The 25,555-nt window shown below is 40.9% G+C and overlaps 1 protein-coding gene across 3 annotated transcripts in view; it reads left to right on the top strand.

The window, feature by feature from the left end:
- Positions 1-25,555, top strand: part of KDM6A (lysine demethylase 6A) — a 109,760-nt gene that overhangs the window by 26,343 nt on the left and 57,862 nt on the right. For all 3 annotated transcript variants that reach the window (XM_081858569.1, XM_081858568.1, XM_081858567.1), the window contains exons 3-6: positions 1,307-1,415; positions 11,396-11,445; positions 19,853-19,911; positions 21,736-21,856. In XM_081858569.1, coding sequence (XP_081714695.1) covers positions 1,307-1,415; positions 11,396-11,445; positions 19,853-19,911; positions 21,736-21,856 — 339 coding nt within the window. The remainder of the gene's footprint in view (positions 1-1,306; positions 1,416-11,395; positions 11,446-19,852; positions 19,912-21,735; positions 21,857-25,555) is intronic.

The raw sequence follows: 25,555 nt of genomic DNA, 5'->3' as shown, positions 1-25,555 counted from the left end.
TGGTAGATTCTCCTCTAAATTGTTGTGATGTTCCTCTGCCCTGTAGACCAGCAATGTCCAACCTGGTCTTCCCTGCTCCAACAACTCTTCCCCCACCTAAAAAAAGCTCAACAACTCAGCTCATCCTCCCCAAAATGTTGTTTTTCCCTGTAAAATAAGCTCATCAACTGTGATCTCTCTCTAAAAAAAGTTAAACAATTGTGGTCCATCCTCTCCCAAAAAGCTCAACAACTATGGTCAATGACACTGGGTAGATCACTGCCAGTTTTATTACACTGGGAGTAGATCACATTCAGTTGGATGTGCCTGTTGTAGACCAAACTAGCCTTTCTGAGTGGCTTTTGTCATCTGAAGCAGAGCTTGTGGTTCGTTTCTCTTTAAACCCTTGGTTGCCTGGGTTCAGGTGACACAGGAAGCTAAGTTTTGGTTTGTTTTGCTTGTGACACAGGAAAAGCAGCATGGGAACCTTTCAGCAGTGTACACCAGGAGAAAAGCTGCTAACTTTAAAATGTAGATGAAGCACTATTGTATGAACACTGCTGTTATAGAATTGGGACATGTTCATTTCCACAGAAGAAAAATTAAATAGTACACGGTGTTCCAAAATGGGGATATATATATATATATATATATATATATATATGCAGGTTTTGGTGTCCTCGGGTGTCTTCCCGTGTAAAAGTTGGGGTGTCTAGGCGACGTTTCGACGAGGTCTCACTCGTCATCTTCAGGCTGGTGCTTTCGGCTTCTTGTTACTGGAACAGAGCAGGATCTCAGTGTTTGAGTTCCTATAAATACTGTAGAGGGGGTGTGGTGTATAGCCTCCAATGTTCTGGGCAGAGAGGAAGTTCCCAGGCTAGTGTGCCTTTTCTTCTTTTGTTCCTTAATTACTGTAATTAAGGAACAAAAGAAGAAAAGGCACACTAGCCTGGGAACTTCCTCTCTGCCCAGAACATTGGAGGCTATACACCACACCCCCTCTACAGTATTTATAGGAACTCAAACACTGAGATCCTGCTCTGTTCCAGTAACAAGAAGCCGAAAGCACCAGCCTGAAGATGACGAGTGAGACCTCGTCGAAACGTCGCCTAGACACCCCAACTTTTACACGGGAAGACACCCGAGGACACCAAAACCTGCATTCCTGTACCCGTGAAAATCTACGAAAGCAAATATATATATATATATATGTATATATTTAATGCAATGGTAAAGTTATCCTAAAGTGATGACTTATTTTATAAGCACTTTACATATATTTTATTTAGTACATTATATTTATAAAGTTTGTTATCTTCCCCCTCAGGCTGTTGGCTGCTATGAATCGTTAATATTGAAAGCAGAAGGAAAAGTCGAATCCGATTTCTTTTGCCAATTAGGTCACTTCAACCTCTTATTGGAGGATTATCCAAAAGGTAAGTCCATTGCCATTTCTTTTAGCAGTCTTTGCTCAGGATCTCATGTGCTTACATATTTATGAAGGAATTATTATTTAACATTTACAAAATGCCTAAAACTTTCTAAATGTAGCCTCCCAAAAGGTTGAACAGTCCTTGCCCACAGGCTTACAGTCTAATATGCATGAACAAAAGGAATGGGAAGGAAGAGAGGGTGGAAACCAAGCAATGGAACAGGTGTTGCTTCACTGGTTGGTTGATGGGGGCCCATCTTGCCATGATGTTCTTCCTGAGGAGCAGCCTCCCAGTGCCCCTACGTCACCTAGCTCATGTATCTTCTTTTAGTTCTGTGATCCTTTTAGTTCTGCGGTAACTGGCAGTTGGAGCAGAGTGCCATGCAGGGATTGGGGAAGCAAGCTGCCTGTTGCTGCTCCATCTCTGGTTGATGAATAGGACCATGATGGTTTTCCCCTTGCTATGATGACCCTCTTGAGAGGGATCCTCCCAGCCTCTGTGACCCTTGGTGCCCTGGCAGTGACAGAGGTTGTTTTTCCATTTGCAAACATTTAATCCTTTACTTATTAGAATCGTTGCTAGGATGAGTCTGGAGCAGTTCTTGTCCCCCTTTTAGCCTAGGTTCAGTGTTTGAAATACAGCTTTAAAATCCCTAGGCCCCATCATGCTCCCAGCAATGTGACTAAAAGTGTAAAGCAGCCTTGAGGCCTAACTGAATCCAAACCTCAATTAGATATTTCTCATCTTTGCTTGGACCTTCCCTCTTGTACACGTTTTGTTGCATATAGTGGGCATCAGAGACAGTTCATCCAGACTAGGAAAAGTGTGGGCTTTAGTACTACCTCAAAAGCTATTGTGCATGTGTGGTATGTATGAGTCATCCAAGGGATCATGGGTACTTTGCATGATCCTCTAAATGTGCCTGATGCACTGGGCATATGCAACAGTGTCTAAATCCAAGCCTTTGGGTTTAGGTCTTCTTTTGGTATTGTCTTTATGATGTTTTAATTATGTTTTTACATTTATTGTGTTAAATAGAGAACATAAATAAAAGCATATGTATTGCTGTAAGTATTGTAACTCGGAAAGATAGAGAAATAGCTACACAATAAAATTAAGCAGGGGTCACATCCGGAAGGTCCACGCCTAACAGGAGCACAACAAGGCATAGAAATGTTAACAACTAATAACTGATCTGTTTTTCCAAAAAAAGATTAATTGAGGAAGAGTGGCTTATTGTTAAATTGACAATTTAAATAATTACATTGCCAAGAAAAAATAATAATTTATACAGTGCCTAGGGTTCTGTATAAAATCAAACTGGTATGGAACACGTTTCAGATTGTGCGCTTCTTCTGTTTTGAGGTCTGGTCTGACATTTTGTTTTGTTTTGAATTCAAGGCAGAATCCTGCTAGTTTGCTTTTCCAAAGCTTTGTATGAGGTCTCCATTGACTTGAATTGTAAAATCAACAAACACCTATAATGTCTCCATTTTGGGGCAGAATTTGAAGAAACGTTCTGGCTTAGTACTTGTGGGAATGAAACCCAAGTTTCAAAAATGGGTGCAGTTTTTTTTATTTAAAAAATGTGCTACATGTCTTTAAAGTTTGAGGGATTTAGAATGAGGAAATGGCCTCCCCTCCCCATGGTTTTGTGGACATTTTGCTGCGATCTTTGTTGCATGTGTTATGTGACTATGTTATGTGACACAGGATTATTGCGTGCACCAAGCAGTAATGTAAAAAAGCCTCCCTGCTTTTAAATCTCTCAGTTCTTTGGCTCTCAGTTCTTTCTTGCAAATGGGGTTTGAGTATTTTTTGGTCTCTGTTTTAGAGTAGTCATCTGACAAAGTTGCTCTATGTGATAAAAAAATGCTGAGATCCACTCAGGTTTTGCAGTTCTTGAGCTTTGGTTTCCCCTTGTGACACATTTGCAAGGCACTTTAGGGGTAAAGCCATTCAGTTTCATACCAAGTTGGTTGTTACTGTTGCTTCAGTGTCTGGGGAGCTGTCCTGTGCTCTGGCTGACCAGGTGTTACAGGATCAGTTGTAGATTCTGCAGCTTGGTATGGACAAAACTTGAAGGTGTTTGTCCAACCTCCTATGCTCTCAATCCTTACCCTTCCTAGCTAGTTAGATCTTGATGGAGAGAGAGAGAGAGAGAGTAAGTAATGCTTCTTTGCATGAGGCAGTGGCCTCCACTTTCTTTAAACAAAATGCTGTGTCTGCTCCTAAATGCCCCCCCCCCCAAAACACCTGCACCTAGAGGTTTTGGACATCTATAGCTAAGTAGTCCATTTTTGGGAAAGGTATTAAAAAGATGGTGTACACCCAACTTCAGGCACTCTGGATGAAACTGATTTATTTATTCAATAAGATATCTGGGCCAGTTGAACCAAAACTGCCTCAGTCGCCTTGATGGATAACCTCTATTTGAAGACAGACAGGTTGAGTGCTATTCTGTTGTTCCTTCTGGAGTTTTCAGTGGCTTTTGATACCACAGACCATGGTATCTTGCTGAGCTGTCTCTGTTGGGTTGGGAGATGGAGGCACAGTGACACAGTTGTTCCACTCCTACCAGCTTTTGGTTTCAGATAATAGCATTAGGGAACAGCTACTTGATCCCATGGCAGTTGTGGTCTGGGGTCAGTCCAGATTCCATTTTGCTCCCCTTCTTGCTATTTAACATCTATAAAAAGCTGCTAGGTGAGATCATCAGGAGATTAGTGTAGGGTGCCATCAACATGCTCATGACACCCAGTGTTACCTGCCCCTTGACTTCTGAATCAGATGTCATGTGAGTCCTGGACAGGTCACCAGATGTAGGGGTGGGATGAATTTAAGGCCCGTACTTAAGGCTGAATCCTGACAAAACGGAGACTCTAGTTGGTGGCTCCAGGATCTGGAAATTAGGCAGCCCCGTTTTGAACAGGGTTGTACTTCTCTTAAAGAGGAGGTATGTAGCTTGAAGATGCTCCTTGATCCATCACTGGAGGCATAGATGACCTTGTTGACTAGTAATGCCTTCTACAAGCTCTGACTGGTTTAAGTACAGTTGTTGCAACATTCTGGATGTGGAGCTATACTTGAAGACTGTCCAGAAACTGCAATTTGTGCAGAATGCAGCCATTCAATTATTGAGTGAATTGACTTATTGGGACCAGCAGGAGGCCCTGAAGCACTGACTGTTAAATTGTACTGTGGCTTTGTTTTTGTGGTACTCCACCCTGGGATCAATATGAGGAAGGACAGGTGGCTTAGAAATACTTTAGAAAATAAATTAATAATGCTTTTAATAATTGGTTATGTTTGAATATAGTTTGGCCAGTCTCAGCACAGAGATTGCATTGACTTGGGACTCACAATCAATTGCTTAACTGACGATTTAATTTCTCAGAAGTTGGAAGAAGCAACAAAGGAATCATGGACCTGGTCCTCACCAGCAGGGAAGAACTGATTGATGAAGTGGAAGAACTAGGAACCTTGGGAAGAAGTGACTATGTCTTCTTGGGCTTTATTATGTATATAGAGGCAAGGGAAAGCTGTGTGTAGTTGGACATGCACTCTGGACTTTAAGAAGGCCAATTTCAAAAACCTTAGGGAGCTACTGGGTGAGATCCCATTGTCAGAAATACTCAAAAAAAAAAAAAAAGGGAATCCAAGATGGATGAGAGGTTGTTTTAAAGGTGAAATATGCAAGGCACAAATGCAGACAGTTCCAACAAGAAAGAAGAGTGGGGGTCATCTAAAGAAACCACTGTGGTTGCATAAGGAGCTTACAGATGAACTGAGATTGAAGACAGGCATATATAAGAAATGGAAGAAAGGGGAAATAATGAAGGAACGGTATACATGAGTAGCCAACAGTTGCAGGTAGGTCAGACTGGCCAAAGCTCAAAATGAGCTTAGGCTTACAAGAGAGGTTAAAAATAATTTTCAAAATTTTTTTTGGGCTGTGTTCAGAGTAAGAGGAAGAACAAGCAAGTAGTAGGTCCCCTGCATGGAGGAGATGGAGAAATGCTATTGGGTAGCAGAGAGGTGGAACTGTTCAACACCTATTTTGCCTCTTTCCTCACTAAAAGGAAATCAGTGCCCAAAAATAACAGAATAAACAATGCAAGGAGGAACCTGAAGTGCAAGATAGGAAAAGAGATGGTAAAGGAATTCCTCGCTACTTTTAATGAATTCAGATCTCCAGGGATTGATGAGCTGCACCCAAGAGTACTAAGGGAGCTTGTGGATGTAATCTCAGATGCTCTGTCTATAATCTTTGAGTGTGCTTTGAGAATAGGTGAGATCCTTGCAGATCGGAGGTGGACAAATGTTGACTCCATCTTCAAAAGGGGGGAGGGGAAGTACCAGGTAACTACTAACTGATCAACTTGACGTCAATATCGGGAAAGGTCCTAGAACAGATATTAAACAGTCAGTCTATGTGCGCTTAGAAAAGGACGCTGTGATTACTAAGACCCAGCATGGGTTTCTCAAAAGCAAGTCATGCCAGATGACTCATTTCTTTTGCTTGATAGAGTTACAAGCTTGGGGGATCAGGGGAATGCTGTGAACATAGAGTGTCTTGATTTCACTAAGGCTTTTGACAAAGTCTCCTGTGATATTCTTGTGGAGAAGCTGGTAAAATGTGGGCTTGATGAAGTAACTGTTAGGTGGATTTGTAAACCCAAAGAGTGTTCCCTAATGGTTCCTCATTATCCTGGAAAAAGTGACAAATGGGGGTGTCACAGGGTTCTGTCCTGGGCTCGTTGTTGTTCAACATCTTTATAAATGACTTGGATGAAGGGTTTGAGGCTATGCTCATTAAATTTGAAGATGATACCAATTTGGGAGGCGTGGCTAATACTGTAGAAGACAGAATTTGGATTCAACCTTAGTATATTGGAGAACTGGGCCAAAACTAGCAAAATGAATTTCAATAGGGACAAATGTAAAGTTCTACACTAATCTAGGAAGAACTAGCTGCACAAATATAAGCTGAAGGACAGTAGTACATGTGAAAAGGCTTGCCAGTAATACATGTGGGAAAGAGCTACATGTCTTTGTAGACCTCATGTTAAGCAAAATGATGCAACAGTGTGTTGCAGCAGCCAAAAAAGCTCATGATATTTTAGGCTGCATCAACATAAGTTCTTGTGTCCAGATCAAGAGATGTCATAGTACTGTTCTATTTTGCCATGGTCAGACCTCACCTGTAGTACTGTGTCCAGTTCCGGGCATCACAATTTAATAAGGTTTTTTCAAACTGGAATGTTTGCAGAGGATGACCAAGATGATCAAGGGTCTAGAAACCAAGCCTTATGAGGAATTGTTGAGGGAGTTTGGTATGTTTAGCCTGGAGAAGAGGGAATATGATAGCCTTCTTCAAATATCTAAAAGGATATCACATGGAAGATTGAGCAAGCTTGATTTCTCCTGCTCCAGAGGGTAGGACCCAAACTATTGGATTCAATTTACAGGAAAGGAAATTCGAATTCAACAACTGGAAGAACTTTCTAATGATTAGAACTGTCAGACAGTGAAATGAACTCCTTCGGAAGATGTTGGACTCTCCTTCCTTGGTGGTCTTAAAGCAGAAGTTGAACGGCCACCTGTTATAGATGTTTTAGTTGAGATTCTTGCATTGCAGGAGGTTGGACTAGATGACCCTTGGGATTCCTTCCAACTCTACAGTCTACGATTCTATGATTTCATAGAATCATAGAATCATAGAGTTGGAAGAGACCACAAGGGCCATCGAGTCCAACCCCCTGCCAAGCAGGAAACACCATCAGAGCACTCCTGACATATGGTTGTCAAGCCTCTGCTTAAAGACCTCCAAAGAAGGAGACTCCACCACACTCCTTGGCAGCAAATTCCACTGTCGAACAGCTCTTACTGTCAGGAAGTTCTTCCTAATGTTTAGGTGGAATCTTCTTTCTCGTAGTTTGGATCCATTGCTCCGTGTCCGCTTCTCTGGAGCAGCAGAAAACAACCTTTCTCCCTCCTCTATGTGACATCCTTTTATATATTTGAACATGGCTATCATATCACCCCTTAACCTCCTCTTCTCCAGGCTAAACATGCCCAGCTCCCTTAGCCGTTCCTCATAAGGCATCGTTTCCAGGCCTTTGACCATTTTGGTTACCCTCCTCTGGACACGTTCCAGTTTGTCAGTGTCCTTCTTGAACTGTGGTGCCCAGAACTGGACACAGTACTCCAGGTGAGGTCTGACCAGAGCAGAATACAGTGGCACTATTACTTCCCTTGATCTAGATGCTATACTCCTATTGATGCAGCCCAGAATTGCATTGGCTTTTTTAGCTGCCGCGTCACACTGTTGGCTCATGTCAAGTTTGTGCTCAACCAAGACTCCTAGATCCTTTTCACATGTACTGCTCTCAAGCCAGGTGTCACCCATCTTGTATTTGTGCCTCTCATTTTTTTTGCCCAATACTTTACATTTCTCCCTGTTAAAATTCATCTTGTTTGTTTTGGCCCAGTTCTCTAATCTGTCAAGGTCGTTTTGAAGTATGATCCTGTCCTCTGGGGTGTTAGCCACCCCTCCCAGTTTGGTGTCATCTGCAAATTTGATCAGGATGCCCTTGAGTCCATCATCCAAGTCGTTGATAAAGATGTTGAATAAGACCGGGCCCAAGACAGAACCCTGTGGCACCCCACTAGTCACTCTTCTCCAGGATGAAGAGGAACCATTGATGAGCACCCTTTGGGTTCGGTCAGTCAGCCAGTTACAAATCCACTGAGTGGTAGCATAGTCAAGACCGCATTTTACCAGCTTCTTTACAAGAATATCATGGGGCACCTTGATGCTTGTCAAATCAACTATTACTTGCCCAAGTTTCTCTGCTGTCCTTCTGATCTGTTTGCCCTCATATTTTCCAGTTCCCAACACTGTCAGAACTGCATTTAACACTCTGTACATGTTCAGAAATGGAGACTTGCATTATTACACATAATGTACTTTTTATTCTTAAAGCACACAAAAAGTCTTCAGGTTATGTTATCAAATAAAACTCTGACACAAATAAAACTCTGACACAGACTATAATTAAAAGGTCTGGAGAAATGGAAGGCTCACTTAATACAAATTTCATGCCTCTTTCTCTCTCTTCCCCCAGTGTGTATTCAGGCTGAACAGAAGGCTTTCCTCCCCCATCAGCCCTGCTCTCATTACTTGCACATTCTTGAAGCTTTAATCTTCCACTGTTCATCCTGAGAAACATCTAATTGTGCATGTGGAACCCAACTCCTTTTCCCAGTTTCCCTATATGAAAGACTTGAGATTGCTAACCTGTAGGTTCTCTTGCCCTAGGACAGCAGGGAATCATTTCTGACTTTTCTTAATCCATTTAGCATTGAAAATGCTCATATGTGGTAGCACTTTGCTGATCAGGGGAATGATACTAGCAAATCCACAGGCATAATGCTTCCTTTAGAGATCCCTGTCAGTAAGCAATGATCAACCAGTGTTGAACAAAGATTGTTTTTCTCACCACCAGAAAAATGTCCACAAGTGCAATATTGGGCAGTCAAGTGAATGGCTGCCATTCTATGGAGATTGCTAAGGGGGACGTCAAAGAAACTATTCGAATGAGGACCTTACCTGCTTATCTACCAATGCTTATATATATAACTGAACCTTGGGTTCTGTTTCTTGGGCATGCTAGAATACAATGAGAACTTGAGAACTGCCTTTCCTTTATATATGAATTATTGCAACATGAGTTTGCCAAGAATAATCCACAGACTGTTGGTAATTTTGGATTTCATGTATATAATTTCCTTTTGATATTTGCTGAAATTCTGTTAGGTTCCCCACAGAAGATTATGAAATACATGATTTTGTGACCTCTCATGAATTATCTACATGAAAAGAATTGCATTATCAACTGTCATGGCATCCCCCAAAGAATTCTGGAAGATGTAGAAAAGTAATGATTCTTAGTCTTACTACATTTCCAAGGATTTCCTTGCTGTAGTGAATTTATTCAGTTAGTTTGTCTGTGGTATAGATACACCATTAATATCTTGAATAGTGTAAATTGTGTATGAGAAGCAGTGTGAGGTACTTGCATAAACTCTAGCTACGGTTTCAGGTTTGTCTTTTGTATTCTTGCTGTTTCATAATAATAGACAAATCCCTTAATCCAGCAGTAGAGAACTTGTTTGGTCCAGTGAGCCAGATCTTTTATCTCTCCCCACCTTGTGAACCAACTTTGACAGGTGGCAGGACTACCCACTTTTCAGCTTTCTGATGTCATAATGATCTCAGGTGGTTATCACCCACCTGTCAGAGTTGCCCAGCAAGGTGAGAATTGATAGTGACAACAGGATTGAGACCCCACCCATTAGCTAATGGGCGCTGGAGTTAAATTCTGTTTTCTGCAAGGTTTGAGTGTGTGAGAGAGTTCACCACCTAGGCACCTGAACCAAGGAAGAGTTAATTTCCCATTCATCAGCTGATGCATAGGGAATCCTGTCCTGCTTTCTGACACCTGATGTCACATATGATCTCAGAAGTGGTACAGATGGTTTTGCTTTGTGGGAAATGACCAAATGAAGGTCAAATGGGAAGACCTTTCGGCACAAATTCATTGCATAAGCCAGAGGTTCCCCCACACCTAGACAGATTCTAATTATTCAGTTAACATTTTGTGTCCATTTTCTTCTTAAGATGTATTATTTTAGTCATATAGGATGATGCCTAAAATTCATTACAGTAACTAAAGTTTATCATTTTAAATATGTTTACTCTGAATATTTGGGTGGATATTACCTGTAAGAATTTGTTCTATTTTTGCTTTATTATTCCCCAAAACAATAACTGTAAGTCTAAAAAACAATTATTTTAAAGCAACCAATTTAGGCCTAATTTCATTTTTAAAAATCTGTTTCATATAGATTGTATTCTATTCAGATTGTTATATACGTAAATTCTTGGCTTTTGAAAAGTACTTCAACTATGCTTTTTAAAAAATAAAGGAAAGGAAAGCATTTGGGTTTCCCATAACATTATGAGTATGGATGGAGGGATTTAGATATCCTAGATGCCTGTGTCATGATGAACAGATTTTGATTGAAAACTATCCTCACCAAATAGTTCGAGTAAATGCAATTTAATGTTATGCCTTTCAACTAGCAAGAGTTAATTTCATCAGATGACGAGCTAGGAGGCACAATGTGCTTCATAATGACTGTGTAGAAATGATGAGCAATAAAAAAATACTGATAGGAAAGTAAAAGAACTATCAACACTGTTTATATTGTGTGGTTATTTTGCTCAGAGTATAAGTATGCAACCAGTTTTGAAAATGTGTGTATGTGTTGAATCAAACTCATAAATTATGGCAGTACATAAAAACAGCTACTCTTCATTTATCCTTCTATTATTCCTAGCAATTCAGTTTTGATTTAAGATTTTAGGCTGATGTGTTACGGCTTTATCACTGTAAATATCTGTTAAATAACATGTTTGAGCGAGGTTGCGATCTACATTGGACTGCTGCAGACATAATATTTTCTTTCATTCAAGATTCCATTGAGCACAATGGAACTTACTTCTGCGTAAACATGCATAGGATTCTATTGAAACCGACTGTAGAAATAAGCACACCCCTTTCCTGTTTTGGGAATGAATACCCCCTTTAATTTTAGTAAAACATTTAACTGGCACTGATAATCAGAGTCTCCATTTAACCAAAGATGGAACTTAGCATTAACCCATGGTTTCTGGACCTTGATTAAATAGAAAACCTGGTGAATATGTTTCCTAAAACACAGATAACCAGGAAAGAGGACTTTGTGCTCCAGAGAAGAGGGGTGGGAGGAGGAAGAGCACTTCTCATGGTTAGATCTTGTCCTGTTAACTATGTTGATCAAGGTTTATCATTATATCTGGAGTCAGCAAATAACCTTGTTATAACTACTACAATTTTGAGTTTGTTTTCTAAAAACTATTCTTTCTATTGCAGCATTATCTGCATACCAGAGGTACTACAGTTTACAATCTGACTACTGGAAGGTATGTATAAGTTATACTTCTAAACAGTAATATTGTTTCAAACCAGTACTCCAGTTTTTATACATAATAGATTATATGTATCAATGCCACAATGTTTTGCTATATTGTTTGTCTACACTGTTGTTTACCAAACTTCAGTGATGGTATTATGTAGCTGGCTGTGCCTGCTTTTTGTTTTTGCTTGTTTCAGGTCTGAAGTGTTCAGCAGTAGAGAACCTAAGACTGCTGCTAAAATTTACTGGGCAACATTTTCTTACACCATCTTCTTTTCTGCGTTCAATGTTGTACAATGTATTATTCTTTACCAAGTTAACTTGCAGTTATTTTCCTTCATAGAGGGTCAATCAATTTTGGATGGCCTTGGTGGTATGGTCCCTGATTTTAGACAGCATCTTCAAAACACAGGATGATAAATTGAAGTACTCATGCTGTCCTCCACCACGTTAGAACTGGCAAGGGGCAGCAGATGGATTTTCTGCTTGTCTGGTGATTGACACTTCAGCTACTCAGTGTGGACACAGGTTTCTGCCTGTGTCATAGAAGTCAACTCCTGGGGATTGTGGGAGCTTCAACCCCCACAATAAAATATATATTTATTAAAGCATTTCTATTTTTTGCCTCAATATTAGGCATTCAGGGTGTCTCAAGACACAATTGAAATGTGTTTGATCATATATACAATCATATATACTCAGAATCATTCAGTTATGTTGGAGCTTTAAATTACTGGATTGTGTATGTTTGACTTTTAAGATACCAGCTCAACTTAAGTCGCAGTGGTGATGAATATACCTATCTTCTGCAGTGGTTCTGGTTTTGAGGTGATTTTAAAAAAATAATGGATTGATATGATCTGCCACTCTGAATAAAGAAAACAGTAACTACTGTGGTGTATGGTGCACAAAATATTAATGCTAGATTTGGCTTAACAGGTTAAGACTTTTTGCATTCTTATTGAATAGAGCTTATAAATTGATTTATTTTAATTTTGCCTGCACATTTGTGATTTTGGAAGAAGTTACATTTTTTGCAAGAAAGGGAAAGAACATGAAAAGAGGGGTGTCATTAGGTGTTGATGCCTATAAAATATGTGCTTTGTTTTGGTTCTTCATTAATTTCACCCCTCCCTCCATAGTTTCTGCTGGAAAATGGCTGCCTCAAACCAGCAAAGCACAAGGAACTAAGAAAATAGGCTGTTGGTATAAGTGACTGCAGAGCTTATAGTAGAGTTTCGTGGAGATAAGTGAATTTTTGGATGGTGGGACCTTCATATCCACTTAGAGCATTGGTGCTGTTCTTTGGTTTCGACTGTTACGTTGTAAAGTAACAGTATAAGGTGAAATGACATTTGTTCCTCCCAAATTTAGGAGTTCCACATTACTTGGAGATAAGCCTCCAGTACTCCATTCATTGAGTGTCCTACAGGTATATAACTAAATGAACAGAGGTATTGGAGGTGTATCTCAAAGTATTGAATGGCATATTTTACAGTGAGAATTGGCACTTGGCAACGAAGCAGACATTGACCATAAGTAAAGTATCCTTCTAAAATTCAAAGTTTGCTCTACAGGGTAATATCTGCTGTTAGTCATATTTGGAGTAGACCTGTAGGAATTTGTGGATTTAAGTAACTTGTCCGTTGATTTCAGTTGGTGTACTCACAGTATGACTTAGTTGGATATTGCCTGTAATATTTCTTACCTTGAAGTATTTGATTTGGAGGACTTTGAAATGTCGCAGGTATTATCTTAGGCCAAGTGTGGGGAACCTTTGGCCCTCCAGATGTTGCAGAACTACAAGTCCCATCATCCATAGCCACTGACCATGCTTGCTAGGGCTGATGAGAGTTATTGTTCAGCAAAATCTAGAGGGTCAGCGGTTCCCCACCTTCGCCTTATGCAGCCATGTTGTACAACTAAATTGAAATTGCAAGGTGAAGTCTGCATTAAAAATAATGGAATTACTGTGAATTTTTGGTTCATTCCACTTACCATATTTTTCGCTCTATAAAACGCACCAGACCACAAGACGCACCTAGTTTTTGGAGGAGGAAAACAAGAAAAAAAATATTCTGAATCTCAGAAGCCAGAACAGCAAGAGGGATCGCTACGCAGTGAAAGCAGCAATCCCTCTTGCTGTTCTGGCTTCTGTGATAGCTGCACAGCCTGCATTCGCTCCATAAGATGCACACACATTTCCCCTTACTTTTTAGGAGGGAAAAAGTGAGTCTTATAGAGCAAAAAATACGGTATATGTATTACTTCAGAATGTACCGATTAGAAATGCCAACGATAGATAGTGGGATCTCATCAAATTTTGTAAAATTAACTGTTCATGCAGAGCTTATAGAAATAGTGTATGCTGCCCATAAATCTGTCTAAGCCTGTAAATTGTGAATGTAACTCTGATTTAAAGACTCCTTTTAGAATACACATCTTTACACTCCGGAAAACTGAGCAGGTGTTTTCTAGGTGTTTTGTACTTAACTAGAATTTCCAGAGACACACTGTACTTGAAAACATATTTTCCCACACATTTAAGAGCTTTATTAAAATATACTCATGATACTGAAAACTAGGTGGGCTATGTATTTCATAAGCCATTTCTTTTTAGCATTATCTTCCATTCAGGATGATGATCGGTATGACTTGTACTTTGGCCTGGACTATCAGTGGCACCACACTTCCTACATCTCTTGCAAACTGGGTGAAGATAATGGGAAAGCATTTCTCTTCTCATGGATATCCCCTCAGGCAACAGATGTTGAAATGCAGTCACATTATTATGTTGCTTTTAGTGCCTTCATCTTCAGAAGGAGATTCTGTTCTAATTTATAGTATTTACATGTGGGGTATGCATCAGATATATTTTGTAACAATATAGCAATAATTGAGGCTCTTTCTGGGCTTCTCTCCCTTCTCATATTCAAAATGCACAATATATAATTAGTTAAACATATTGGTTGCTTTTCTTACAAAAGTAGCTCAGAGACTCACATCACATACTTTGTGGTCTTAGGAAAGTGCCCATTCCGACCTGTGAAAAGGTTTCAGTATCTGATAATGATACAATCAAGTTTGCACAGTGTAAGGGAGAGCTGTACTGTTTATCATCGTGGTTCTTACACATTCCCTTAGAGTAAAACTGTTTATATATGAATCTGGATGGAACATCTTATGCAATAAAAATCTTCCAGGTAGCAGTCTCACTTGAGTGCCTAGAGAAATAATTAAGAATCCATTCTCCAGAGATAGATGAGAATTCGGTGCTGTATTATTCTGCCGCTAATTATGTCATTCTATAAACACACAAAAGTGACTGTAGCAGTTGATCAAAATTGATTTGGTTCAAAAATACTTGAAGGGTAAAAGAGAAATACAGGAAAGAGACATAGGAACTTCAAAATCCTTTCATAATGTATATTGCTGCAACTCATGTGTCTCTTGTACGGCCATCCCCCCACCTACATGTGTTCTACTCAACTATGTATATGCGCGGCGCCAGGAAATAAAGAGAATCATATTAGGAAATTGCGGGGAAAGATCGGGAGAGTCCTTGTGGCTCACGACGAGACCCTTCCTGGGGCCCAAAGAGGATGTCAGTGAAGGTGGAGGAAGTCCCGAAGAGACCTGACATGTTGCAGGGCTTTGTTTAGTCTGCTCAGCATCCCTGTGTAACAGCTGACGCGTGGGGTAGAGGGGCAGCGTAGCCGCCTTCCAGTACATCCTCCAGCCAGCCCCAGAGCTTCAACTTTAGATATTTTGAATTGGGTATTTAGAGGCTTCTTAGAGGGTGCTCCCCATTTTACACAATTTTACCGGGGGGAAGGGGCGGGGACCAGATAAGTGGTAAACTTCAAGATTGATTAAGATTTCAAGAATGTTTATCTGTGTAACCTGAAAATGCATTTATGTAGTCAGTTTGAAAGCAATTGTTGTAATTTATTATTACAGCACTTATCTACTGGATGCTTCCCGATTTCTTTCTCCATCAATACTTTATTCTGTCTTGATGACCTAGCTTTGGGGGATTCCTTACACAATTAGTAGGAACCCGCCCTGCCCCCGGTCTTCATATTGGCAGAAGATATGGAGCATTCATTGCTTCTATAAATGGACTCTTTAAGTTTTATATCAGAGGAAATAGTCTTGCTTATTGTATGCCCACATTTATTCATGACCTCTTTTGCTGAAATGTTGTTATGGAGAAACATACATAAGCTAATAATTCAAACCATGTATGTGTGGAAGTGGTAATAAAGTGTCCTGAATTGCAGTTGGAACTTGTTGAAATAGGGCTTAACCTCTTTTGGGCTTTATAGATGCTGTAAAACTGATTTTAATAGGATGTCTTCTTCTTGTTACAAATCTCCAGGATTTAGAATGAGAAGAGTTGAAAAATTGTATAGCACACTTTTCTTGAATAATACCTACCCTGGTTTAAATTTCATGACCATGATTCTGAACTAAATAACACTTTACCATGGTAACGCTTTAAGAATTTTGTTGAATATGTAATGAATATTGCACATATTCATTACATATAGGCAGAGGCTCTCAACTGTACCTCTTTATAATGCCTAGGATATTTTTATGTTATAGAGAAATACAGACTGATAGATTTGAAACACTGCTCATCTTCGGCAGCCAAAGAGTGCAAAGATGTAGAGCATGAGACTCTTCATTTCAGGGTCGTGGGTTCGAGACCCAAATTAGGCAAAAGATTCCTGTATTGCAGGGGGTTGGACTAGATCACCCCCGGTGCCTTCCAACTCTACAATCCTATGAATCTTTGAATCTATTTTGTTCTAGAAAGAAATACGATAATACAAAGCTAGTTCAACAACCATTGTAATCTTATCTTTATCTCTGTTGTTGTTAGTTTAATGATGTATGGAAAGGCAGAGTATAACATCTTTATAATAAATAACAAAAGCATTATGAGGTACTGCAGTGCATTCAATATAACCTACAACTACCGAATTTTTAACTGGGGCTGGCTATATGGAATACATCTCAGAAGTGGTATTTTTTGCCAGTTTGTTTCAGAACACAATTCAAAGTGTTCTGCCCATATGCTTCATTCATCTGAGAACCTCTTTCACCAGTAGCACCTGTCATCTGAAGATAGATGGCTGCTGACCAGTGAAGGCCACCTTGGTCATGCTGTAGCTACTGTGATTTTCTTCTTGATTTTATTGTTTTGAAATTGTATGCAACCTTTACAATCCTGTTATTGAAGTGTGGCTCATGAATTCATGTAAATAAAATTTGTTGCTTGAATAGAATTGATATCAATTATATGAAAAACCATCCCATTATTTAATTATACTGATTTATATCAGAAACTGTTGAGTCAAGTAGAGCATTGTTTTGCTGAATTTTTGTTGGAGTTACTAAATTGGGGGATGTTTCCTGGTCTTCTCTGTACCCCTCCTCAGGTCTGACTTACACATATGTTCTTTACATGTGTCAGGGGCTCAGGAGCAGAGGCACAGGAGAGGGAGGAAATGGAGAGCGAGGGGGAGGAATCCGAGGGAAGCACAGGAGATGAAAGTGGTCCGAGGGATTCCATGAGCCTCTCCAGCGAATCGGAAGATTCACAGAAGGGAGCGCCGATGGCCAGGGCAAGGGGGGTGCCAAGGGGGAAACCCCAGAAGGAAGGGGCCAGCGGGGACTCCCAGAGCAGCAGTTGGAAATCAGGACCAGCTTCCCCACCAGAGCGCAGTGGGGGGGAGGAGTCCCAGGCATCGGGACCAGTGTTCTCACCACCAGCGAGAGGAGATGAGTCAGGATTGACCACGCCTCCATCGGAGAGCGGGGAAACGGTCAAGAGGAAGGTTACCGGCTGGGCGCGCGCGCCAAGTTCAAATGTACAGGCGAGCGGCACAGCAGGTAGCCCGGATAGGGAGCCAGGTCCTAAAGCCCGCCGGAAGGAGGGGCAAGACTCAGGGGGGTCAGCGTCAGAAGAGTCCAGAAAGGAGGAAACCCCAGGGGGCAGAAGGACCCAGAGGAGGAAAGAACAACGGAAGAGGTGGAGTAAGGCTAGAGTCTTAAACTGGTGTCTAGGAGGCGGAGACTCAGATGGAGTTTCGCCGGTCTAGCTTCTAAGACGTAGAGTTGCACGCTGCGGTTTGGAAATGGAAACTAACCTTCAATAAAGACTTTTATACGTTATTACTGGCTAGCGTTGGTCCTCTGTGAGCTGGGACCTAGAGGCAGCTCTGACAACATGTTTCATTCTATCCTGGTCTCAGTATCAGGAAAGCGAGAATGAAGGTGAATAGAGTAGTAGCTGGTTAAGGAAGTGGAGATTAAGTATAAATGGATGGTTCTCCCAATGGAGTGATGTAGGAAGTGGAGTTCATTGATGATGCAGAATTATTCAAGCTGATTAAAACAAAAAGAGATATGTGAGGCGCTCTGAAAGAAAGCATCTTTCCAAAGTAGGTAAAGCGGAATTAAAATGGTAAATGTGATTCAGTGTAAGCAAGTGTCAAGTGATGTGCATTATGCCTTTCAATACTACTTATTGGGAATCATATGTTGGGAGAGCATTGTTGCACTTATTCCTGCTTCCTGGCTTCCCATAGGCATCTGCTTGGCCACCATTTAGACTGCTCCAGCAGGCTGCTCTTAAGTTCTTATGACAGCTGCTGTTAGTTCTGAGCAGTAGATACAAAGTTCTGTAAATGACAGGTTGTCATGCTTGACCTTCTGTGTCTGGTTTTAAACACTTAGGTGAGGTGTTAGAAGACTGGAAAGATGAGCTGTTGCTTTTAAACGTAAATTGTGCTGTTCTTCTTAACCTTCTTTTGTCTCACAACTTCTTTGTCTTACATCTGTCTATGGATATACAGTGGTGCCTCGCAAGACGAAAAGAATCCGTTCCGCGAGTCTCTTCGTCTAGCTGTTTTTTCGTCTTGCAAAGCAAGCCCATTAGTGGATTAGCGCTATTAGCGGCTTAGAAAAAGGGGGGGAAAGGGGGGAAAAGTCGGAAAAACTCGCAAGACATTTTCATCTTGCGAAGCAAGCCCATAGGGAAATTCGTCTTGCGAAGCACCTCCAAAACGGAAAACCCTTTCGTCTAGCGGGTTTTTCGTCTTGCGAGGCATTCGTCTTGCGGGGCACCACTGTATGTCTCTTCTCTCTAGTGTTCTCTGTTGTTTGTTTCCTATATCCACATCAACCCTGGTGTTTGTTTTAGCTCATCCACCCATTGCATAAATGGGTCTCCATACTACCACTGCTTTATATCTTTGGCCTGACTCATTAAAAAGGAAGTGTGCACTATTCAATATAGTATAGTTGTGTTAACTCACTTTTAATCTTCAGCTTATGTTGGAGGGTCAGAGAACGGTGGTTGTCGAACTATGTGCAGCCCTTTCTTGGGTGGTTGAGAGTACGTGTTACTTTGAGATGCATAAACTTGTAGGGAGGGTAATGCTGTTTCTGGAGTCAGAGCTAAAGACATTTTCTTCTGGTTGTAATTGCCAAAACAACTTTGCTTTCCGTAGAAGCTGCAATGGCTGAGTAAATACAGAGGGTGGAATTCAACTTGTGAGATGGAATGATCCCACCCTCTCCTACTGACCCTGTTCTGGGAGATCTCCTGCCCTCCTCCCTAGCCAAATATGCAAGGGCAGTAGGGGAATCTGCATTTTGCAAGCAGAAGTCCTTCCACAAGAAGGTCAATATGGTACTTAGTTTCCTTCTTTAGTGCAGTTTGAGCACTTGGAGAAGGGCATTCATTGATGATCTTAGGTTTTGTGTGAGAGCCAGTGAAGGTGATAAAGTACTGGCAATATGTCTGTAGCATGTGGTTCCAGTTGGCACACAATATAGCTGCAAGAGTACTAACTGGCTTCCAGGCAGTTTTCAATGGAGACACTAGAACAATAATTAAATAATGGTGCCACGAGGAATGTCCATGAAAGGTGTATAAGCAAAGTATGGCTATTCCAGAGTACACACCTAGTCAACAGAGAGAATACTTAAGATAATAAAACTGTGTGTCGTTTAACCTTGAGCCTCTTCCATTTGACTGCAATTCTGTCCTGTATCTTGCAGGTGTCTCTTGTCACCCCACAGTTTTTAAACATATGCTCTGTCTAAGGAAAGCAGGCCACTAGATTGCAAGTTGGATTATGACAGCAATTTTTCATTGTTTCAATTTAAATGAATGAGAAATGCTATTGATCTATCAGTTCACATGCCCCATTATTTCAGTAATGTAGCAATACTGTAAAATTTGCTAATATGAGTTACATTTTATTCTGATCACCATTCATTCTGCCAAGCAGTGCCTAAAATATCATTTTGTACTACAATACAGTTTTCGATACTTTCTTAGAAAAATGCAGGCATTCATTTATGTGTGTCAGTTAAAAATGTGTTTTCTTTTACAGAATGCTGCCTTTTTGTATGGCCTTGGCTTGGTCTACTTCCATTATAATGCATTTCAGTGGTAAGTAGATGAACGTACTTTCTACTTCTAACATCTTGTTGCATCATGTGTTGTAATTTCAAAAGTTCTGGGTATTAAATCTTCAAGTGAGTGACTTGGTTTACTGACCTTACATGTTACAGAGGGAGACAAACAAAATTCATTCACTTCCCAATTGTCTTCATTCCCTAAGAAGATGTATTGTAGTGGGAAAAGCATATGAGCAATTTGACCAAAATGGTAGAATTACCGTATGTTCTGGTGTATAAGACGACTTTTTAACCCAGGAAAATCTTTTCAAAAGTCGGGGGTCATCTTATACGCCGGGTATGAGTGTGGCGATGCGGAGTCACCTTTTGGTATGGATGAGAGGGAGCTGGTGAGCGAAGTCTGCCGCTTTGCTGGACAGCCGATCGGGGCTCGCTCGCCTTGCCTCGGGCTGCTGCTGCTGCGACGGCAGAGGCAGCGGAGGGGTGAGTGCTCTGCCCCTGGCGGCGCTTGGCGGGCTTTAGGTTGGGGGGCTCTGGCCTGTGCCTGTGCCTGCGCCTCGCCTCGCCTCGCCTCGCCTCGGGTCTGGCAGCTCTGGGCCCATCTCCCTCGCTCCAAGGAGCGGTGAGCGAAGAGGCATTGGGAGTCGGGGCCCGTGCTGTCCGCGGTCTGCGGTGGGGCTGGAGGGCGCGTGGCTTTTCTTGGTGCATGGACTTGTCGCCTCGTCCCCAACCACAAACATGACAAGAGGGGCACAGAGTGCACGGGGAGCCCACTGGGGTCACCACCAGCCCCGGGGCTGCATGGGGCGGTGGCAGCAGCCGGCCAGTCCCCGCCCCGCCCCTCCTCTCCGCCCCCACCCCACGAAGAGGACCAGAAACAGGAGGCCGGGGGGGGGGGTTTCGAGGCTTGACTTTCATTTCCCAGCCGACGGTCGTCACTCTGCCGGCCGCTCTCCTTTCTCTCTCCACACCCCCCACAACTTCCCCTCCCGTCCCGTCTGAAGAGACGCCTGGCGAGTGCCAAAAACACCTTCGCCACCTCCCGCCCAGCATTGGGGGGCGCTGCTCCAAGGGGCTGGCTGCCGCTGAGGATGGAGGAGGGATGAGGCAAGCAGGGCTTTGAAGTCCCTCCCTCCCTCCGTCCCCCCCCCCGATCCTCCTGCGAGACTGCAGTGCGAGGCTCCTGCGAGAGCTGCAGTGTGCGTACAGGGATGAAAAGACTGGCAGCCTCTAGTTGGTTGCAGGCGGGGGTAGTCTTATATGGCGAGTATATCCCAAACTCTATATTTTAACTGGAAAAGTTGGGGGTCATCTTATACGCCCAGTCGTCTTATATGCTGGAAAATACGGTATGTTCCTAGCATTATAAAATCTACTATTTAGTCGTAAATGAATATTTTTAATTGCTATAGCAACCAATTAATATGCATATTTTTATCAGAATACATGAATTAGAAAATAGGAAACTTGATTTAAATCTTTCTCTTCTTGATGATGTGGACACTTAAGGCCTGCTATTCATTTGTTACTAGTATTTAATAATATATTCAAAAGATTATTGTTCTAAAATGAAAATGAAAATATTAAAAAGTCTAAAATGGTTTTTAAACTCAATGAACCAATGTAAACACTCTGTTTGTAAGTATATCATAGCTATTCAATATTTTATTACTTAAGGTGTCTTAGAGGAATAGATGTACATGTTTTAATTTAATATCTGGGTATGACTGTGAATTGTCAGAATTCCTTTGCACTTTCTTTCTGAGTAATTTTCTTCAAGGAATAATGAGTTGGTCTTCTCAGATGCCCTTTAAGAATATTCTAGATTAAACATTTCAGTGTTCTTTCCCCCCAGGGCAATTAAAGCATTTCGGGAGGTGCTTTATGTTGATCCCAGCTTTTGCCGCGCCAAGGAAATTCATTTACGACTTGGGCTTATGTTCAAAGTGAACACAGATTTTGAGTCCAGTTTTAAGGTAAGTGTCTCCCTTTTTAATGATAGCTAACATTTTCTTCATTTTGGACTTGTTTTTCATTGCACTACAAGAGAGTGTATTAGTTTCATTTCCCCTGTTCCGTTATTACTTGGCACCTGGGTTTCTGCCTCGGAATGAGACCAGGAGTTTGCTATCAGCTAGGATCTATCTTGCATTTCATGGAGATCCTGCTTCAAATTAAATGTGAGATATTGCAAGTTTAGCTTTTAAACTCTCTATTCACATGGGACTATGGGAGGGTGTGTCCAAGTCCTATTTCATCATGTATAGAGTTTTGAGAGCCACATAATGACTGTATAGACTTAGATAAAGTATTTTGACTTACAGAAACCTTGTGTAAGATTTATCACGTTGAGAAGGTGTTCATGACTTGTATGAGGTACATTTTAAAGGGTTTTTTATTACTGGAAGGTGAGCATGACTGATTTTCCAGCAGTTTATATTGAACCTGTCTATCATTTATTTTGTAATATAAGGATTATTAAAGTATGACAAGTCCGCATATAAAGTAAAATGAACCATAAAAGGTATTAACTATGACTATCCTAATCATTAAAATGAAACTGTACAATATTTTCACTGAAAGTCTGCTTTGTGGGGAAGTGTGTATGTGCAGGACAGCTTCTCAGTGGATTGATGTTGTGTTGTGCAGACCCATTGGGTTGTTGGGCAGGGCCTCCCATCCACTGCAGAATGAGCACCTCAGCAGTTCACTGCTCTCTCTCTCTCCAAATGAATAATTTCTGATGAGCTATTTTTCGTTTCCTTTCCCCCCTGGTAATTATTCTCTCTTATCTATCACAAGAGGTTCAAGTTAAGCTTTGTGGAGGCCTGCCCATACCTCAAGTGTGGGAAACCCTTTAAACTGGGTGGAAAATACAACTCCTGTATGCACCAGTTGCCTATGACTTAAAAAGTATTTTGAGAACTGCTCTCAAAGCTGGAGGTGGGGCAGTTGTACAGTTGTACAGTTGCATTTGAATGTAGCCTATTGGGGAGAGAAGCACAACGTTGGCAAGTGTTCAGTCTGCTGACTTCTTACCTGAATAACCAGAAGTGATTATATTGCACAATTAAAAGTTGCTTCCTGGGAAAAGTAATGTCTGCAAGGGACTTCACTATGTCTATAATAAGTCCACTGCTGTTGGCTGCTTTGTATGGATGGTGTATGAGAATAACTTTGTGAGACCCTGAGTGTTGGGGGCATAATGTGAGGATAAGAGACATGGAATAAAGAAAGATGTAGCATTAAAAGCTAGAGCAGGGTGCCCATCTAAAAAAAAAGGGGGGGGGCAAACACATTTAAAAGAACAGAAAAACACAGACCACAAAATGATCCCTTCTCACCCCCAACCAAAAAAATAAAATAAAAAATCAGTAGGAAAAGGCAGTTACATCAGCTTCCAGCACACCAACTCACAGAGAGAAGTTCTTTGTACTTCTTTTCATAATGAAAATGAGGTAGGTGTCCAGTCTGGCATGCAGTGAGCATTAAGTGCAGGACAGACCAAGTCAGTGCAAACAGGAACTGAGCAGGAAGACAAAACAAAGTCTTGTGTACTGTAGATTTTTAAAGGGGATCTTTACTGAGATGTTTTGTGGGCACCATAGGAGAAACTGTCAGGCATGTTGGCGTCCATGGGTGTCATGTTGGCAACTCCTGAGCTAGAGCATGGAGTTAGCAAACTTCTTTCACCTGAAACTCTTGGCTCTCGTAAAAAAATTAATGCTCTTTACTGGCACTTAATAACCACCAGTGTTCAACAAAACTGTTATCCAAGTGCTCTACTACAGTGTCATTATATGCATGGAATTTTGCAAGTATGGGGAAAATATATGGTCTAGCATGTGGTCATTTGGACCAGGCCTGTTTTATTCATATTATGCAAATTAAGTACTTTGTTCAACTTCTTTTGTCTTGCTTATGTAGTCGATTATTCTGTTTGGATTGTGCAGCGTAGAGTGAAAGAGAGCGCTTACGCCTTACAAGCCTCCTTTCTTTTAGAAAGATGAATTAATTCCGATTTTGAAGGACTCTGGAGAGCAAACTAATGAGTTGACTTAGCAGCGCGTGCTGCACGTCCTCCCACCCTTACTCTCAACATGCCTGTCAGATGGAGCCTTGGCTATTTGCCAGCACTTTGATTACGCAAGGCTTTCTGTGTCCTAGTTATCTCAACAAAAGACATTTCTCAGGATCAGGCATCACACCTAGGTCATACAGTTAGAAAAGACAGCTCTAAGAGTTATACTCAGCTGGGTTAATGCTGTCCTATGGTAAGTTCTTGTCAGAATTGTCAGGTTTCTAATGATGGCTTGATTGGTGTAACATAGGCTTTTAAACTACCGATTATGAAATTTTGCAGCAGATTAGGGATGAAAAATATAATAAAATTACAGTTTCAGAATATCATTATAGTTTATGTGTATGTAAAAATCAAAAGGTTTTCCAGTAACTTTTCTACTATTTCTTTTTCTTTTAAGTACTACTGTGTGTCATTTTGAAGCCTCTTGATATAAAATAAAATCCTGAAGAAATAGACTGTGCAGTCCTGAGTGAATTGTTAAACATGTGTAATGCCATAGGAGATTGCTTCTGTGTGTGGTAGTAGCTTTGTAGACACACAAACACTGAATTTACAATTCTTTGTAAAGGTCACATCATTGACTTTTACCACAATCACATCAGCAGCCAAGGGCTCTGAAGAAGTCTCCTGATTAATTGCACAATCATAATTCCATACAAATCAAAAGTATGTCATTGACTTGCCTCTGTGCTTAAAAAGATGCCACCACGTTTAAACATTCAGATTAGTGCCTTGTAGGTAAATCCTCTTACTCGTGATTTGACTTTCTGTAGACTGATGTCTGCCTTGAGGTATTGTATGTCGTCTCTGAACTGCAGTGGCCTCTCCTGCATAATAACTATTTCACACAGCAGCAGCCAGCTTCAGTACTGCAATATTTGTACGAGGTGCAGATGTTTGGTAGCTTCGGCTTGCTGCAGAGATTTGGAGCTGGATATTTAATGTGATGTATTTGTTGCTTATAGTGCTAGAGACGGTAAACTGTTAACCTTTTGACAAAAAAAAGCTTTGTTTTTCTACATAGCTGTTTTTTATTGAATACTTCAGAAGGGAATTTCTGTGTTTAATTTGTAGGGCAGATATGCAGGATTGTTCAAGATGAATAGGTGGTTCATGTATGAGCTTTAGTAATTAAATATGCAGCTTTTTGATAGATGCTTTCTTTATTATTTTTTCATTACCTACCTTCATGTTCTGGGTCATCGACATCGCTTTTCATGTTCTATGCTAAATGGTCCTGGCAAATGTTATGTTTTGTATTTTTTGATATGCTGCTGTTCTGAAATTGTGCAGAATATAGTGGTACTGTAGAAAGACTTCAGTATTGTTAAATATTTTGAAGCTGAAATTTAGAAATAGTGATTTTGTTTGCATTTCATTAGTATCTCCCACTGCCATCTCTTAATTCAACACTGAACATTTGTTATTTATATGCAGCTTTCAAATAGCTTTATTTAATACTGACAGATCTGCAGTGCCCTTTTGGGTGGTTTCTCTTTCTCTCTCTTCTTTTTATATGAGGCGCCAATTATCTCTGTAATTGGTTTTTGTTTTTTGTATTTTTGTAAGGCCTCTAGATGCAGACTTGCTT

This window comes from Podarcis erhardii (assembly GCF_964252035.2).
Source record: "Podarcis erhardii genome assembly, chromosome: 4".
Classification (NCBI taxonomy): Eukaryota; Metazoa; Chordata; class Lepidosauria; order Squamata; family Lacertidae; genus Podarcis; species Podarcis erhardii.
Note: the sequence above shows the minus strand (reverse complement) of the source record. Positions and strands in the feature narration are given on the sequence as shown.